The sequence below is a fragment of the Ailuropoda melanoleuca genome, chromosome 8 (assembly GCF_002007445.2).
Source record: "Ailuropoda melanoleuca isolate Jingjing chromosome 8, ASM200744v2, whole genome shotgun sequence".
Classification (NCBI taxonomy): Eukaryota; Metazoa; Chordata; class Mammalia; order Carnivora; family Ursidae; genus Ailuropoda; species Ailuropoda melanoleuca.
In genome coordinates this window covers 40,684,193-40,701,122 of record NC_048225.1, presented here as the reverse complement: position 1 = coordinate 40,701,122, position 16,930 = coordinate 40,684,193, and the positions used below count along the sequence as shown (strand labels likewise).

General features: G+C 37.8%; 1 protein-coding gene and 1 pseudogene across 3 annotated transcripts in view; one reads left to right on the top strand and one right to left on the bottom strand.

Moving 5' to 3' along the window:
• LOC100472805 (glutamate carboxypeptidase 2) overlaps window positions 1-16,930 on the top strand; it is a 79,532-nt gene that overhangs the window by 19,788 nt on the left and 42,814 nt on the right. For all 3 annotated transcript variants that reach the window (XM_002927844.4, XM_019808572.2, XM_019808573.2), the window contains 3 exons: window positions 1,800-1,925; window positions 2,754-2,940; window positions 12,093-12,186. In XM_002927844.4, coding sequence (XP_002927890.1) covers window positions 1,800-1,925; window positions 2,754-2,940; window positions 12,093-12,186 — 407 coding nt within the window. The remainder of the gene's footprint in view (window positions 1-1,799; window positions 1,926-2,753; window positions 2,941-12,092; window positions 12,187-16,930) is intronic.
• LOC117803680 lies at window positions 11,601-11,697 on the bottom strand (annotated as a pseudogene).

Genomic DNA, 16,930 nt, shown 5'->3' with positions numbered 1-16,930 from the left:
TGTAACTTGGAAGGAGTTTAAATAACCTTAGTGAAAATTCTGTAACAAAACTTTCCTTCCCATCTCAAAGTTTCTCGAAATTATGTCTAAAAACAAGACATGTGAATAGAACTAATGTGGAGTCCTGTCTCATTCTAGCAATAATTTATTCATCCAGTGACCTGATGTTTTAACATTTAATAGCTTTAAGAGATATATTTCAAGTAAAATTTTATGCTTGGGTATCATTTACGCAAATTGGTAATATTATTAGACTTAGTCTGATACTACTACTAATTAGCTTACTCCTAAAGAATTTTCTTCATGCATACATCCTATCACAAGACATTTTAAAAAATTCTCTCTCTTTCTCCCTCTCTCTATATATTTATACACACACATACATACATATATACACACTTATATATGCGCACACACACACACACACACATATATACACATATATGTATATTCTTAGTCAAGGGAAGTTTGGCAGTGATCAAGAAAAGACTTCCAACCTTTCCTGGATTCTAGGTGATGGAAACTGAGATGGAATGTAGCATCCTAGATGTTAATTAAGAAGTGTTCTCTTGGGATCAATAGTTGTGTCAGGGGAGGGAACCTGGATTGAGCAGAGGGAGAAATGACCCTCAATGGTAGCTCAGGGACAGCCTCTGCTGACCTGAAGGGCATTTCTAGAGTCAGCAGAGCCCTTCAGAACTGTCCTGGGCTGGACTAAAATGTCCAAGGCTTTATACTCCCCACTGATCAGTCATGGACTGCGTGACATCCCAGGAAGGGGCATGACTTTGAGCAGGGTGGTTGTCTGTAGCTGAGGAAATTCCTGAAGAGGCTTGAGAACTGAAGGCTGTCTGCAGAGAGCCTTTCTTGCAACTGGAGCAAGAACGTCTTCAGCGAAGGAGGATCTGGGCAGTATATCCCAGTGTCCAGCACAAATATATTCTACTCTAGAATAAAATTCTTTGGGGGAAAGGGGGACAAGATAGAAGTTCGAGGAGAAAAGGCGTGATAAAATTCTGACTGAAGAGTGTCTTCCTTTTTAAATGGATGATGTAAATCAGTATAGTGTGTATATTCTTTTGGGATACATACATAAAGTGATGTAAAATTGCTTGTCAAAATATTAATAGTTATAATATGTTGGAAATTGCATTTGTTGTAGCTCCTTAAAGGTATGATAAGCAATTTTAGATGTCAAGTAAATATATGAGGGGTGTTTGTTTTTCAAAATTAATTTAGGGAGTAGGTGAGAAAAAAAATGAAGGATACTGGTTTAACAGGTCATTTTGCAAATGAGAATACTGAGACTCAGAGATGTTATTAAGACTTGCACATAATCATATTAATAATATGAAAACAGACCCATAAGGCAGTTATACTACCTGACCTTTCTTCCTTACCTGGTGGTAGAGGAGACCCATTAGGCTACTAGTTGTGAATGTACTTCTAAGAATAAAACTCTCGTCAAATGTTTCTTAACCTAGGGTGCCTGGACTCCTTCAAACTGCATGCAGCAATGTGTATATTCATATACATTTTTGGGGAACACTTCTATAACGTTATAACCACTCTAAAAGAGATAAAAACAGAGCTTACTGTTAAATTCATATGTCTGTAACTCAGCCAATTGCTATAATTCAAGCTCATTTCTTCCTTGCATCTCTTATGTGAGACTGATGCCTTTCTGGCCCTCTTGCATGCTCTTTCCTCTTTCCTCATTCAAAGATGTGAAACAGTTGTGCAGAGAAACCTCCTTGTATTAAATCATACTTATACTAAATCATTCCTGATCTCAACAGGGTGATCTAGTGTATGTTAACTATGCACAGACTGAAGACTTCTTTAAACTAGAGAGGGACATGAAAATCAATTGCTCTGGGAAGATTGTGATTGCCAGATATGGGAAAATTTTCAGAGGAAATAAGGTAAAAATCATTTTTTTTCCTTTTCTCCCAATATAAAAAAATATATGGTACTTACATATGTAGAAATATACCCTTAAAACTTTCTGAGAACCATGATCCTCTCATATTCTGTAACACAGCCACTTTATGGGGAGGACACATTTCCTGGCTTACAGACAGGGGTTTTAAATTGGGTCATTGGAGTTTGGACCAGTGTAGAAGTTCAAGGAGAACAGAGCAGATTTTTCCATACCAGCAAATTATGCCTGTGGTATACATAGAAGCATTCATTGGGTTTGTTTTTGCCATCAGTATCTTTGTTTTTTAATATTATCTTTGAAAATATTTACAATTTTAATGTGAATTGTTATTATAGGTAATCAGAGAAACCAAATTCTGCACAGCAGTTTTAAAAAATTACTATCACCTGATCTGTTCATTTTTTTTCGCTTTTGTGAGAAATTAAATTTCAAAAATATTCCCTTCCAGCCATAAAAGATATAAAATTTGGCCTGTAGAGTCTGCTTTCTTCTTGTACATCTAGACTAGTGAAAGAAACAGAAAGTACTTGCTATCACTATTATAAACATTTTCTAAAGCTACAGCTCTGAGGGATGATCCATTCCTAGAAACCCATTTTTATCTCTTTTTTCCCTAGAAACCCATTTTTAGAACTTGAAGTAGGAAAAAGCAAAAGCCAGTTCTCTATGAAATGTCCTTGTTGTAGGTCTAATGATAAAAGATTGAAAATAACATTTGGCTATTCATATAAGCGTAATTTCAAAAAAGATTGATATTATCAAATCTGGAACAACCAACCTGAAATAAGAGAGACATTGTGCTTTCCAGGTTAAAAATGCCCAGCTGGCAGGGGCCAAAGGAGTCATTCTGTACTCAGATCCTGCTGATTACTTTGCTCCTGGGGTGAAGTCCTATCCAGATGGTTGGAATCTTCCTGGTGGCAGTGTCCAGCGTGGAAATATCTTAAATCTTAATGGTGCAGGGGACCCTCTCACACCTGGTTACCCAGCAAATGGTGAGTGGTTGGGCCTTAATCATCATGGGAAACTTAAAAACATTTTTAAGTGATTTTATTAAAGGTTTTCCAGATGAAGTATGTCTTTTTAAAATTCTCTTTCCATCTAAGAAGTAAGTTAAAGAGTTTCAAATTCTGGAAATTATTGGCTGAGGTCCCTTATCTCTTATTTGGAACCCTTGGGCCCGATTCAGATATTTTCAGATATTTAAAAGTAATGTGAGTCATATCCCATATATTGGCTGACACTCAGGAGGCTAGGATAGAATACAGGAAGCAGGCATATAAATATTTTTGCAACAAAATATATGAATAATCATACTAAGCAGAGGTAAATAATAAATAATAAAAATAAATAATATGGATAACCACATATCTGCTCAAATTAGATTTTGCTGTCAAATGAGTTTGCATCAAATCAGGTTTTGATGCCAAGTAAATTCCCTCCAAATTTATGGTTTTTACAGTTTTTGGATTTCCTAGTTGTAGATTCAGGATAGCAGAAAAGAAGTTCTATAAACCCCCAAATTGGCACATTTAAAATATAGTGTCCAGGGGTGCCTGAGTGGCTCTTGATTGGGGCTGGGGGTCGTGAGATTGAGTGCCATATCCGGCTCCGTGCTCAGCACAGAATCTGCTTGAGGATTCTCTGTCTCCCTCTCCCTTTGCCCCTCTCCCTGCCTGCACTCTCTCTCTTAATAAATTAATAAAATCTTTTTTTAAAAAATAAATAAAATAGGAAGTCCAGAAAAAGCTTATTCATCTTTGCTATGTAAATACAATAGTGATAACTTTCCAAATTGTTTCCTGAATTAACAGCTTTGTAGTATTACTGCCTCTGCCTGACCGGAGGAAAGGGAGACAAGAGGGCGGTCTGCCCAGATCACCACACCACTGAGTGAGGGGTGGGATTCCACTTCAGGAAGCCTGGCTGGAGATGCATATGCTTGTATAAGGCTGAAATGCTCCCCTGTAAAACTGTGGATCATTAACAAAGGAAGCCACTTAATTGGAATGTACTCAGCTATTTGATAAAGTTTACAAAAATCTGTGATGGTTGAGTTTATGTGGGTTTTCTTTTTAAGATTTTATTTATTTATTTGAAAGAGAGAGATAGCAAGAAAAATCACAAGCAGGGGCAGAAGGAGAAGCAGACTCCCTGAGCAGGACCCTGGGATTATGACCTGAGTGGACTGCAGATGCTTAACCAACTGAGCCACTTAGGCACCCCTGGGTTTCTGTGTTTTAAAACTAGCTAAGGTGTATAACTTGGATAATGAAGATAATATTTATTCTTCATCTGATTTTTCTGTCAAATTGTAGACTCCTTTAAAGCTTATGTGTTTTGGCTTTATAAATCTTCTTGGAACATAGTACACCATCATAGATTTTTTTAGACAACACATATTTTATTTTAAACATATTTTATTGTAAAATATGTATTTTTTAAACAATGCATACTTTTTAAACAATACATATTATCCTACAATATGTATTTAGTTAGAAGTTCCAACTTCTTGTAACATGGTACACTGTCATAGATTTTTTTAAACAATACATATCCTATAATAAAATTACATAAATATACCTGAACTTCACTTCTTTTTTCCCCAAATTAAAAAAAATACAACTTCTCTTAATCTCTGTTTTACAAAGCTAAAATTATAAATATATAATGAACTTAACTAGAATATTTCTGTTGATTATTCTCAAATTTAAACAGTATTTGGGGGAGGAAAGTGCTATCCCTGGTATCACTATGGGGCTTGCATTTATTAAATTCCCTTATGTGCCCTGCTCCTTTTTTTTTTAATTTTATTTTCCTTTGAGTTTTACTTTTTATTATGGAATAGATCTAACATACACAAAAATAGAGATAATTATTAACATAATTTATCAATCTTGTTTTATCATCTCTTCATCCTCCCTTCTTTGTTGTTACTTAGGAAACTTTTTTTTTTTAATTTTTTTAATTTTTTTTATTCTATTATGTTAGTCACCATACAGTACATCCCTGGTTTCTGATGTAAACTTCGATGATTCATTAGTTGTGTGTAACACCCAGTGCACCAACAATACGTGCCCTCCTTACTACCCATCACCAGTCTATCCCATTCCCCCACCCGCCTCCCCTCTGAAGCCCTCAGTTTGTTTCTCCAGAGTCCATAGTCTCTCATGCTTCATTCCCCCTTCTGATTACACCCCCTTTCTTTATCCCTTTCTTCCCCTACCAATCTTCCTAGTTATGTTACATAGATGAGAGAAATCATATGATAATTGTCTTTCTCTGCTTGACTTATTTCACTTAGCATTATCTCCTCCAGTTCCGTCTATGTTGCAGCAAATGTTGAGAATTCGTTCTTTCTTATAGCTGAGTAATATTCCAGTGTATATATGGACCACAACTTCTTAATCCAGTCATCTGTTGAAGGGCATCNTCCACGATTTAGCTATTGTGGACAATGCTGCTATGAACATTGGGGTGCATATGGCCTTTCTCTTCACTACATCTGTATCTTTGGGGTAAATACCCAGTAGTGCAATGGCTGGATCATAGGGTAGCTCAATTTTTAACTTTTTAAGGGACCTGCACATTGTTTTCCAGAATGGCTGTACCAACTTGCATTCCCACTAACAATGTAGGAGGGATCCCCTTTCTCCACATCCTCTCCAGCAATTTTTGTTTCTTGCCTTGTCGATTATTGCCATTCTAACTGGCATAAAGTGTTATCTTAGTGTGACTTTGATTTGAATTTCCCTGATGGCTAAGGATTTTGAACATTTTTTCATGTGTCTGTTAGCCATTTGTATGTCTTCATTGGAAAAGTGTCTGTTCATATCTTCTGCCCATTTTATGATTTGTTTATTTGTTTCTCGCATATTGAGTTTGAGAAGTTCTTTGTAGATCTTGGATACCACTCTTTTATCTGTAGTGTCATTTGCAAATATATTCTCCCATTCCGTGGGCTGCCTCTTAGTTTTTTTGACTGTTTCCTTGGAAATGCAGAAGCTTTTTATCTTGATGAAGTCCCACAAGTTCATTTTATATTTTGTTTCTCTTGCCTTTGGAGATGTGTCATAAAAAAGGTTGCTGTGGCCGATGTCGTAGATGTTGCTGCCTATGTTCTCCTCGTGGATTTTAATGGATTCCTGTCTCACATAGAGGTCTTTCGTCCATTTGGAGTTTATTTTTGTGTATGGTGTGAGAGAGTGGTCAAGTTTCATTCTTTTGCATGTAGCTGTCCAATTTTCGAGCACCATTTATTGAAGAGACTGTCTTCACTGGTTGTTTTTACCTGCTTTATCAAAAATTAGTTGCCCAAAGAGCCGAGGGTCCATTTCTGGGTTCTCTATTCTGTTCCATTGGTCTATGTGTCTGTTTTTGTGCCAGTATCGTTCTGTCTTTGTGATCACAGCTTTGTAGTACAGCTCGAAATCTGACATTGTGATGCCCCCAGCATTGTTTTCCTTTTCAACAGTTCCTTGGTGATTCGGGGCATTTTCTGGTTCCATACAAATTTAAGGACTATTTGTTCTAGTTCTTTGAAAAATGTCATTGATATTTTGATCGGGATAGCATTGAAAGTGTAGATTGCTCTGGATAGCATGGACATTTTAATTATGTTAATTCTTCCGATTCATGAGCATGGACTATTTTTCCATCTTTTTGTGTCTTCCTCAATGTCTTTCAAGAATGATTTATTGTTTCTAGAATATAGATCCTTTACGTCCCTGGTTAAGTTAATTCCAAGGTAACGTATGGTTTTTGGTGCTATTGTAAATGGGATGGATTCCCTAATTTCTCTATCTTCAGTTTCATTTTTTGTGTATAGAAATGCAACCGATTTCTGAGCATTGATTTTGTATCCCGCCACATTACTGAATTGCTCTATCACTTCTAATAGTTTGGGAGTGGATTCATTTGGCTTTTCCATATAGAGTATCATGTCACCCGCAAAGAGAGACATGTTGACTTCTTTGCTGATTTGGATACCTTTTATCCCTTTTGTTGTCTGATTGCTGTTGCAAGGACTTCTAGTACTATGTTGAATAATAGTGGCGAGAGTGGGCATCCTTGTTGTATTCCTGATATTAAGGGAAGGGCTTCCAGTCTTTCCCCAATTAGAGTGATATTTGCTGTAGGCTTTTCATGGATGATTTTTATGAGATTGAGGAATGTACCTCTATCCCTACACTCTGAAGGGCTTTAATCAGGAAAGGATGCTGTATTTTGTCAAATGCTTTTTCTGCATCTATTGAGAGGATCATATGATTTCTGAATTTTTCTTTCTGGACAAAATCTTAGACCCCAATCGATTTGTGAATGTTGAACCACCCTTGCATCACAAGGATGAATCCCACTTGGTCATGATGGATAATCCTTTTAATGTACTGTTGGATTCTATTAGCCAGGATCTTGTTGAGGATTTTGGCGCCCATATTCATCAGGGAAAACCATCTGTAATCCTTCTTTTTGATTCGGTCTTTGCCTGGTTTGGGGATCAAGGTAATATTGGCCTCGTAGAATGAGTTTGGTATCTTTCCTTCTGTTTCTATTTTTTGAAATAGCTTTAGGAGAATAGGTATTATTTCTTCTTTGAATGTTTGGTAGAATTCCCCAGGAAAACCGTCCGTGCCTGGAGTTTTGTTTTTTGGAAGGTTGTTTATCACTGACTCAATCTCTTCATAATTAATTGGCCTCTTTAAAAAATCAATTTCTTCCTGTTTCAGTCTTGGTAGTTTATAGGTTTCCGGGAAGACCTCCATGTCTTCCAGGTTGTTTAATTTATTGGCATAAAGCTGCTGATAAAAGCTTCTAATAATCCTTCCAATTTTATTGGTGTTGGTTGTGACCTCTCCTTTTTCATTCATAATTTTATTAATTTGGATCCTTTCTCTATTCTTTTGGATAAGTCTTGCCAGTGGTCTGTCAATTTTATTGATTCTCTCAAAGAACTAGCTTCTAATTCTGTTGATCTGCTCTACTGTACCCCTGGTTTCTAATTCATTGATCTGCTCCAATCTTGGTCAAATGCTTCCTCGTGTGTGGATTAGGCCTGTCCCTCTGTTGCTGTTGCAGCTTCTTGAGGTGAGAATATGAAAACTGCATTTTAGATTTTTCTATTCTTTGGAGTGAGGCTTGGATGGCTATGTATTTCCCCCTTAGGACTGCCTTTGCAGTATCCCATAGGTTTTGGACCATTGTGCTTTCATTCTCGTTGGTCTCCGTAAATTGTTTAAATTGATTTTTGATTTCCTGGTTTATCTAATCATTCCTGAGCAGGAAGATTCTTAGTCTCCAAGTGTTTGAGTTTCTTCCAAATTTTTCCTTGTGGTTGAGTTCCAATTTCAGAGCGTTGTGGTCTGAGAATATGCAGGGAATAATTTGTCTTTTCGTATTGGTTGCGACCTGTTTTGTGTCCCAGAACATGGTGTATTCTTGAGAAAGTTCCATGGGCATTAGAATAGAATGAGTATTCCTTCGTTCTGGGATGTAGTGTTCTATATATATCTATGAGGTCCAGCTCATCGAGTATGGCATTCAAAGCCCTTGTTTCTTTGTCGATTTTTTGCATGGGTGTTCTGTCTATTTCTGATAGTGGAGTGTTTAGGTCCCCTACTATTAACATATTTTTATCTATATGTCTTTTTATTCTGGTGAAGAGTTGGCTTGTGTATCTTGCTGCTCCCTTGTTGGGGTCATATATATTTATACTTGTCATATCCACTTGCTGGATACAAACTTTAAGAATAATATAGTGCCTTACTGTGTCTCTAACTATAGTCTTTAGTTTAAAATCCAATCTGTCTGATATGAGAATTGCTACCCCAGCTTTCTTTTGAGGTCCATTGGCGTGAAAGATGGCATTCCATCCCTTTACTTGCAGTCTGAATGTATCTTTAGGTTCAAAATGAGTCTCTTGTAGACAGCAAATGGATGGGTCATGTCTTTTTATCCAATCTGCAACCCTGTGGCGTTTCATGGGAGCATTTAGGCCATTTACATTGTTACTGATTATTGAGAGATATGATTTTAATGATGCCATGCTGCCAGTAAAGTCTTTGTTTCTATCGATTGTGACTTTCTGTTCTGTATCACTCTTGGGGCCTTTTTACCTTTATAGAACCCCCCTTAATATCTCCTGTAGGGCTGTTTTCGTGATTATGAAATTGGTCAATGACAGGCAATTCTGGAAGGTCTTTATCTCTATCAATTCTGAATGACAGCCTTGCTGGATAAAGGATCCTTGGCTGCATGTTTTTCTCTGAAAGAGCTGTAAAAATGGCCCCCCAACCCTTTCTTTCATTCCAGGTCTGTGTAGACATGTCTGACGTAATTCTGATACGTTTTCCTTGGTATGTAGAAATTTCTTTGCGCTGGCCGCTTTCAGTACTGTATCCTTGGATCTAATAATTGCGATTTTCACTATGACGTGATGTGGTATAGCTTTGCCGTGTTGAGCTTCAGAGGGGTCCTCTCTGCCTCTTGGACATGAATGTTTGTTTCCCTTGCTAGATTAGGGACGTTTTCAGCTGCAATTTGTTCTAATATCTCTTCTAGACCTCTGTTTTTCTCCACCTCCTCGGGGATGCTGATGATTCTGACATTGGAATGTTTCAGTGAGTCAGTAATTTCCTGTAACCTACATTCATGAGCATGGATTTTTTGCATCCAGATTCTATTTTAGCTTTTTCTTCCTCTAACCCATCCTCCAATTCACTGATACGTTCTTCTGCCTCATTCACCCTGGCCATCAGAGCCTCTAGTTTTGACTGCTTTTGGCTCACAGAATTTTTAATTTCTGCCAGATTCGCTCTCATTTCCGCCCTTAGAGATTCTATATTCTCATTAACATTTTTGTTAATACTTTTTTCAATCTACACATCATCTTGACCATTGTTACTCTGAATTCCATTTCTGATAATTTGGTTATATCCATATCCATTAGTTCTGTGGCAGAGGCCACAGACTCATTGTCTTTTCTTTGCTGGGGGGGAATTTTTTTTCCTTCTCTTCATTCTGATGAGGAGAGGTTGTGGGGTTGTCCAGAGCCCAAATTATTGACCGGGATCCAGTCTGTGCACCCTTGTTTTATAGGGATCTTAGGGATGTGGGCTTCTTGATTTTTCAGCCTGCCTTCTGGGGGAGGGGCCTGCCGCACTGATACTCAGGCAACCCTGTTTGGGTAGAGTCTCCATGTCCCCTGCGAGGGGGGATGGGGGTGGGCACACTGTGAGCCGGTATTTCCAGGCTTTTGTTCTCCAGCGGCTTTCCCTGGTGGTTTGCTGTGCCTCTTCTGAGAGTCAGAGCAGCAGTGGTCGAATCCCAGCCTCTGTCTCAGAAGATAGGGATCGTGGACTGTTCTCCACTGATGTTCTGGCCACTTTAACTCTGTTTCTACTGGTGCTGCTCAACCCTGCAGCATCCCAGGATTTGTGCCCCACACCCAGCATCCCAGCCCTCACTTCCAGGGCCAGCGTGTCTCTGTCCTTTGTGTTTCTAACACCGCCAGTCGCCAGCCATCAGCCACCCCCCTGATCTCCCAGAGATCCTGGTCTCAGTCTGGTTCCAGTGAGCGCACCAGAGCTCCAGTTTTCAGTCTGGTGGCACGCGTTCCCTGGCTCACGGTCTCAGTCTGCTCTCTTGAAGTTGCGAGTCTGCCCGCTCCCCCGTGCAGGTGGCTACTGCTTCCCAGCACCCGAATGCGGCGGCTTCCTCTGCCTTTCTTTTATCTCCCGATATCTGTGCACAGATTCACGGTTCCCCGCTTTGTGCCTCAATACTCAGTGCTGGAGATGTTCATTTGTAGAGATCCAGATATATCTTCCTGCATCTCAGGCTGATTCCGTGGATGTTCAGGCTGGTCTGGTCCTATCCAACTCGACTCAGGGGACCGGCTGAATAGGAGTCCCCTGCTCCTCCGCCACTTAGGAAACTTTTAAAATAAATTCCACATAACCTATCATTAGGTCATTTTACCCATAAAAAGAATACACTTTTCCAATCACCTGAAGTTCTTATTAGATAATTTAAAATTTGGAGAAAAAATGGGAAAATAACATATTTTTTAAATCTGAAGAAATGCCAATATGTTTTTATTTGGAAGTAGAGTTTACATATAATAAAATTCACAGATCTTAGGAATTCAGTTCAGTAAAGTTTTTAAATTTCATTTATCTGTGTCACTCAAAATAACATGCAGAACATATTCATGACTCCAGAAAGTTCTCTTGTCCTCCTTTTTCTGATCAGCCACCTTCTGGTATCTCTCACTATTGATCAGTTTTGAACTTCATATACATGGAATCAACATACATTCTCTCTCTCTTTTTAAGATATTATTTATTTGAGAGAGAGAGAGAGAGCATGAGAGGGAGGGTAGAGGGAGAAGGAGAAGTAGGCTTCCCACTGAGCAGGGAGCCCTCACATGGGGCTCGATCCCAGGACGCTGACATCACGACCTGAGCCCAAGACAGACACTTAACCAACTGAGCCACCCAGGTCCCCTCAGTATCTATTCTTTTGTACCTTGCTGCTTTTATTCAGTATGATGATTTGAGATTTATCCATGTTATTGTGTGTATTAATCATTTGGTCCTTTTAATTGCTGAGAAGAATTCTGTGTGACTATACTACAGATTGTTGTTTTGTTTTGTTTTTTTAAACAGAACACTTCACAAATTTGCATGTCATCCTTGCACAGGGGCCAAGCTAATCTTCTCTGTATCATTCCTATTTTAGCATACGTGCTGCACTAGATCATTTATTCCTGCTGCTGTTGACAGACATCTGCACTGTGTCCTGTGTTTGGCTGCCCGAATGCAGCTGCTATGAACAATTTTTACAGGCCTTTTGTGCACATATATTTTCCTCTTCCTTGGGGAAATACCTAGGAAAGTAATTGCTGTGTCCTCGTGCACAATTCCGTATAACCTTATTTTCAAAAGAGTTATCTTAAGTGACTGTGTATTTTTACACTCTTGGAAGGGATGTGGGAGAGTTTCAGTTGTTCCACATACTAACATTTGAAGTTGTCTTTTTAGTGTGACAGTTCTAGTAGATGCAATATAATAATGTGTTTAAGATGATTTACAGAAAAACTTTTGAAAGGGACTGAATTTTTACTAATGTGTGTTCCACTTTTTTTCAGAATATGCTTATAGACGTGGAATCACAGATGCTGTTGGTCTTCCGAGCATTCCTGTTCATCCAGTTGGATACTATGATGCACAGAAGCTCCTGGAGTAAGTTTGTGAGAAACAAACAGATCGCTGTTTGGATATTGCTCTTTATTGGCAGTCTTCAACTATCGGCAGTATTCAACACCTGAATATTTCTTCAATATTGAGAAATATGGAAATTCTCTTAAATGGTAGAACCTACAATTTTATCACCATTTTAAAGAATAGTTGATCTATTCTGGAATTTCCTTTACATAGTGGTATCCAGTGTGAGAATCATGAAAATAAGACTTTCAGTTCTTCAACTGCAGGGGGCGTGATTGATCAATGGAACTAGCTACTGTGCTTTGAAGTCTGTCACCCTGTGTTTGTCAAGGCCACGCTTCCCACAGGCATTCCCCTCAGTGACTGGTTGCAGCAGGGTCACTAAAACAAGCCCATTACTGGGCGGCGCAGGGCTTCTGTCATGGGAGACTTTAGCTCAGGATTCCACAGCAGGCTTGCTCAACTAGGTGCCGCCACCCACCACCCTTTTCTTCCTTCTCTTTCTCCTTCACCCCACATGAGACCTGCATTGCAGTCTGTTGGCTTTTTCAGCTTTGTCCTACCCCCCACCTTGCTATTTCTTTTATAGGCGTTTCCCCTTAGAAATCTCTTACTCATCTCATCCTCATATTGTCCACGACTTGAGTGACCTGGAATAACACAGTGTGAGAGCAATTCCATTTTATTTTCTCTTTATTCCTCTTGCCCCTTTGCTTTTCTGACATTGGAGCCCGTTCCCCTTTCCTGCCCTGCTTTCTCCCATCTGCATGTCCCTTCATGTCCAGTCTCCTTTAGGAAGGAGAGAGCGTGACTTCTCTGTAAGTAGAATTGTGAAAGAAGCATCTGGCCAGGTAGTACCTTTTCTCAAATAAGAAGGCACTCTTAATCATTTATTCCAGTCTCCATAAGAAGACTTTTTATGACCTAATGCATTGCCCTCCTTTTACAGTTGAGGAGGCTGACATTCAGAGAAGTGGAAGGATCTGTCCCATTTAAGGGCAGACTAAGGAATAGCACGTTGGTCTCTTTTGCTTTTGAGCTCTTAGCTTTGCCACATGGGTTAGAATTCAAGATCCAGGCACAACTTTTGAGGGCAACATGGCTATGTGTTTATCTAAACATATTTATAAAGTCTCAATATTTGTGATATTTAAAAAGATGTAAGTGATTGTAAGTACTTATAATAGTGGAAAACTACAAATAACACAAATCTTCAATAATTGGTAAGTAGTCAGATAAATCACTGGCTATGATAGTGCATGGAGCCATTACTATATGTGTTATGCAAAAATATTTAATGATATGGAAACACACATATGCTATACTACTAAGTGGAAGTGGCAGGTTTATCTGGATATCTAGAAATCTATAGATATATCTATATATAGATATGCAGAGATATAAAGAGAGAATAAACTCAATTATGTAAAGGTTTTTTTAAAAATGGGGCTCGGACTCACAATCCCAAGATCAACAGTCGCACGCCCCACTGACTGAGCCAGTTGGGCCCCTCTCCTATTTCATCTTCCACACTTTCTAACATATAATGAAACATTCTACATGATTGGAATTTAAACTTATACATTTTTTTTCAAAGAACATATAATTTGTTTATGATTTTCACTGTGTTTATTTACTTCCTTTGCACACTTAGGTTAGGAGTATGCTCATTGTCCCTGACAGTCAATTCTCAGATGCCCACAAATGGTTAGCCATTTAACATTATGTATTAATTGGAAAAGATGTTTTACAAGCTGGATACATCATAAAATGAGAGTTTCTTAAATGTATGAGAAGATGAGGAGAGATATAAAATTATATAATGGCCCAAGAACGCTGAGAATTTCAAATTTGAGGTGTAAGTTAAAGTAAAGCAAAACCACATTTACTTGGGTGGGAGGGATTCCCATCTATACTGAAGGGAATGTGATTAAATGGTTTTCATTTGCCTCCCTGAGTAACAACTAGGAGTATGATAGCAACACCAACAATAATGACAGCAATAATAATAGCATCTATCATGCTATTTGTCAATTTTGTTGATCTTATCAAAGAATCAACTTTTGGTGTCATGGATTTTCTCTGTTTTTTTTTCTCTGTACTCTATCTTTGTTACAATCTTTATTATTTCCTTTCTTATGCTTGATACAAGCTTTGTTTGTTCTTTATTGTCCAGTTTTTTAAGGTGGAAGACTAGTTTATTGATTTGATGTCTTTCTACTTCTTAAATATAGATGTTTATGGCTATACATTTCTCTCCAAGCACTGCTTTAGGTGCATCCCATAAGTTTTGATATATTGTGTCTTCATTTCCATTCATCACCAAGTATTTTCTAATTACTCTTGTGATTTTTTCTTTCAGCCATTGGGTATTTAGGAGTCAGTTGTTTGATTTCCATATATTTGCATATTTCCCAAATTCCTGTCTGTTATTGATTGCTAAATTATTTCTTTTGTGGTTGGATTAGTAAAGAGATTACATAATTAATTAAAGGGTTGCATAATCTCAGTCATTTAAATTTATTTAGACTTATTTCACAGCCTAATATATAGTCTATCCTGGTAATATGTTCCATATGCACTTGAGAAGAACGTGTATTCATCTGTGGTCAGATAGAGTGTTCCAGATGTGCAACAGGACATTTCTGGCTTGCTAGCTTCTTCAGCTCCAAGTCTGGGGAGATAAGCCAAAAAAGGAAACTGAAGGAACTCACCACTGTGTCTTTTCTTGTACTCTGAGATCCCAAGTTAGTTTGTTTTCTTCTCTCCACCCTTCAGAGCCTAATGTTTGTTTTCTATATACTTATGGTCCAGAGAATTTAGTTGTACTTAGCAGGAAGAATAGGGTAAAGCACATCTCCATTTTTCCAGAAGCAAAGTTTTACTCCTTTTCAAGCTTCTGTCATGGTACCCTGGTTATCTTATGCCACAGCCAAAACAATCACCATGCCTTACACTTGCTCTATACTTCTCTGCATCTTGTACTCTTTATACCATATTTTGTACCTGGAATGCTCTTCACGTCATCTTCCCATGCCTAGATCTTAACTCATCCTTTAAAATTCAAACAAGTAAAACCTCTAGAAATTTGTTCATGATCCCACAAGCTAAATCAAGTTTCCTTTTGTCTATATTCCTTAAAACTTTTTCTATCATTTGTCTTGGTTTGTTTTATATTATAGTTGGCTTTATATGTATTTTCTTCTGATTAACTTCTTTTTTTTTTAAGATTTTATTTATTTATTTGACAGAGATATAGACAGCTAGCGAGACAGGGAACACAAGCAGGGGGAGTGGGAGAGGAAGAAGCAGGCTCATAGCAGAGGAGCCTGATGTGGGGCTCGAACCGGTAACGCCGGGATCACGCCCTGAGCCGAAGGCAGACGCTTAACCGCTGCGCCACCCAGGCGCCCCTTCTTCTGATTAACTTCTGACTATACTCTTTGGTAGAACCACTGTGTCATGTACATATCTGTGTTCCTTAGTGAGTAGAACACATTGTCTTGAACATTGTAGACAATAAATCTTTGCCAAATGGACAAATAAAAATTAATTTTCTACAGGATATAGATTTTTAAATGGAATGTTTTTTATACATATTTGTTGAGCATCCCTTATCTGATTAAATCTTTTCTGAGACATTTTCAACACTTACTTTTATTTCCTGAAGTTTTTATGGTCTGAAAGTTTAATATTCAACTTTTTAATTTTCTTGGAATTTATGTTTTATTTATAAAGTGAAGTAAGTACCTAAAGAAACTTATATCCTTAATTATATCAATAATATTTATTGACTAAAACTTCTATTCTCCATAGATGTATGATATTTCCTAAACTGATACATCAGATTCTTACATACAGCTGTTATATTCTGTTCCAATCATCTGTTTACTTGTCCTTGTGGGGCTTTATATATTTGGCTATATGGGGCTATATATTTTGGCTTTATATTTTATTATTTTGTGGGAATATGGACTATTCATTACCTTCCTTATGTTATAATACACAATTGACTGTTACTCTTCCTGATGAACGTACCTTCTTTTGTTTCTCATATTTTTATTTTGAAAAGGAAATAACATTTACACAGTTCAAAATTCAAAGGAGTATACAGTAAAAGGTTTCCATCTTACCCATTTACACCCCAAAAGCAATTAGTATTGTTAACTTACAGTATCTCATTATAGAAATATTTTATGTATAATCAAGCATAGGTATATCTTTCTTCACTTATGTTCTACAACATTTTTGCGTACTTAATGCACTGCTGTTTTGACTGATTATGCTTTCTACCAATGTAAAATGTCTCTTCATGTTAGTTGATGCTCTTTGTGTGAAGTTTTATTATAAATAGATAAATTTTATAGTATATTACTTGAATTTGTGTTTATTAGCCAAACTCCTGAGTGAGATAGGGAAAAAAGTAAGCATTTACTCTCAGAGCATTTTAAAACAGAATATTATTTGTAATTAGTTTTTTATGAGAAGATAATTTAATCGATTAGTATTGTGTGTGCAGTAGATTCTAGGTCAAGTTGAACTGTTCACATTTCCTCGAATAGGCAGGCAGGGAACAGCTGCTGTGTGTAGGCACAGCACAAACAAGGGAGCTGCTGAGCATGCTCCACTGCGAAGCCTAGGGTGTACGGAGGTCTGTGAGGACAGAAAAAGTCATAAAAGATAGATTGATCTTTTCCATGCTCTTAATTTTCCCTTGAACCACATTCTTCTGTTAGCTCCAGTTTATCAAGGGCACATTTGG